The sequence below is a fragment of the Gobio gobio genome, assembly GCF_949357685.1.
Source record: "Gobio gobio genome assembly, chromosome: 25".
Classification (NCBI taxonomy): Eukaryota; Metazoa; Chordata; class Actinopteri; order Cypriniformes; family Gobionidae; genus Gobio; species Gobio gobio.
In genome coordinates this window covers 30230772-30232364 of record NC_137121.1, presented here as the reverse complement: position 1 = coordinate 30232364, position 1593 = coordinate 30230772, and the positions used below count along the sequence as shown (strand labels likewise).

The following is a 1593-nucleotide window of genomic DNA, read 5'->3' as shown; positions in this document are numbered from 1 at the left end:
GGTTACTATTACAACAAACTAACAGTGTTCACTGTCACAAAGAGGCTGTTGTGCTCCACTTACAAAAATATATCTTCATCTTTAACAATACAAAAAGTTATTGTACAAATTTCAACATAGTTGTAGGTAATAATCAATATTCCCATTAACTTGACATTCTTGGAATTGACATGGGGAGTTTGTTTTATCAACAGGACAGAAAGAAACGGCATCAGTTGCCTCAACATATCATGCCCACAATTGCACTTATGAAATGTGTTCATCCAGCAGTCTTTTTGTATTGTATTGTAGAAGCTCATCGACCCCACTGGGGTTTGAACCTACAACCTTTTCCAGCTTAACCAATAAGCCATGGTACCACAGACTGCCGAGTCAGCAAAACAGCATCTGTGAAGTTTAGGCTATTTTGAAACACAGTAGTTGGTTTCAATCTGGTCTTAGATCATCCTGGACCAGCAACAAGCCACCATGATAGCAGGTGGTCAACAGACCAGCAAGAAACTGGCAACCATGTTCCAAAAGACATGTAGGCCTAAACTGGGGTTTGCAGAAGTTCCCTTGGAAAGTTTGTGTGAGGATCGTAAAATCTCATCATCAGTAGCGATCAAACCAAGTTGTGAAGTCCAGCAGCTCTTGGTCCTCAGAGCTCAGGTGCTCGTAACTCCCTTCATCGGAGGAATAGGACGAGTGCGGTGACTCTGGATCTGCGGAGTACGAGTTCGAGAGCGTCGGTGACGGAACGCCGCACTGGAAGGCGGCCGAGATCGCGTCGTGCTCGTCTAGCAGCTGCTGCAACGCGCGGATGTACTCCACCGCCGACCGCAGCGTTTCCACTTTACTCATCTTCTTATTGGCCGCGCCGTTGGGGACGTGTTGGCGCAGCGTCTGGAATCCCATGTTGACCTGTTTGACGCGGTTTCTCTCGCGTTCGTTGCGTCGCGCCACTGCGACGGGCTGCTGCTGCGGGATGGAGTATCCCAGCCCGTTGAACGTGAGTCTCCGCTTGCAGCGCAAAAGCTCCGGTGAACTCGAGCGCTGTCTTTTCAGCACCTTCAACTTGGTTTGACTGGCGGTCGCGCTCTGGAGCGCGCACTCTTGCAGGGTGATGGACGCGTTGCATGCACTTTGCGCCAGCTGCGTTGCAGTAGTCATCTCTTTTGATAAGTCTGGTGTAACAGAAAATCCACTATCACTGTCAAAAAAAGTGGCGACGCACGACTCGTGCCTTTCGCGTGGTCGGTCGGGAGTATTGCGGTCCGAGTCTCGCTGTCCCTCGTATCTGATACAAACTTTGGCAGCCCTCGGCTTTTTCAACACGCGTCCGACACCCCACCCCATTTGAAGACGCACGCTTCTCGCTCGAGACTCCGCCCTCGCCGGGTGACGCTCCGCGAGCCGGGCGCGTGGCTCCGCGAGCTCAATAAACAATCGGACGCTTTCACTGCGCCAGCACGCGCTGTGCGCTCATTTACATCCCAATATCTCCAGTCTCAAAGCCTATTGGTGGATTCAAACGCTTTTAAACTGAATGACAGAGGCCACAAAATGTGCGGAATAAAAGGTGAATGGCTTTATAGATGCTTTTGAGTCTAA

At 50.3% G+C, this 1593-nt stretch overlaps 1 protein-coding gene across 1 annotated transcript; it reads right to left on the bottom strand.

Annotated features, from left to right (window-relative positions):
- Window positions 1-594: 594 nt before the first annotated feature.
- LOC307121269 (achaete-scute homolog 1b-like) lies at window positions 595-1338 on the bottom strand (the record flags this gene model as incomplete). Its single annotated transcript, XM_079808801.1, has 1 exon — window positions 595-1338. One exon carries the CDS (start codon window positions 1336-1338, stop codon window positions 595-597), a length of 744 nt encoding a protein of 247 aa, XP_079664927.1.
- Window positions 1339-1593: the final 255 nt, after the last annotated feature.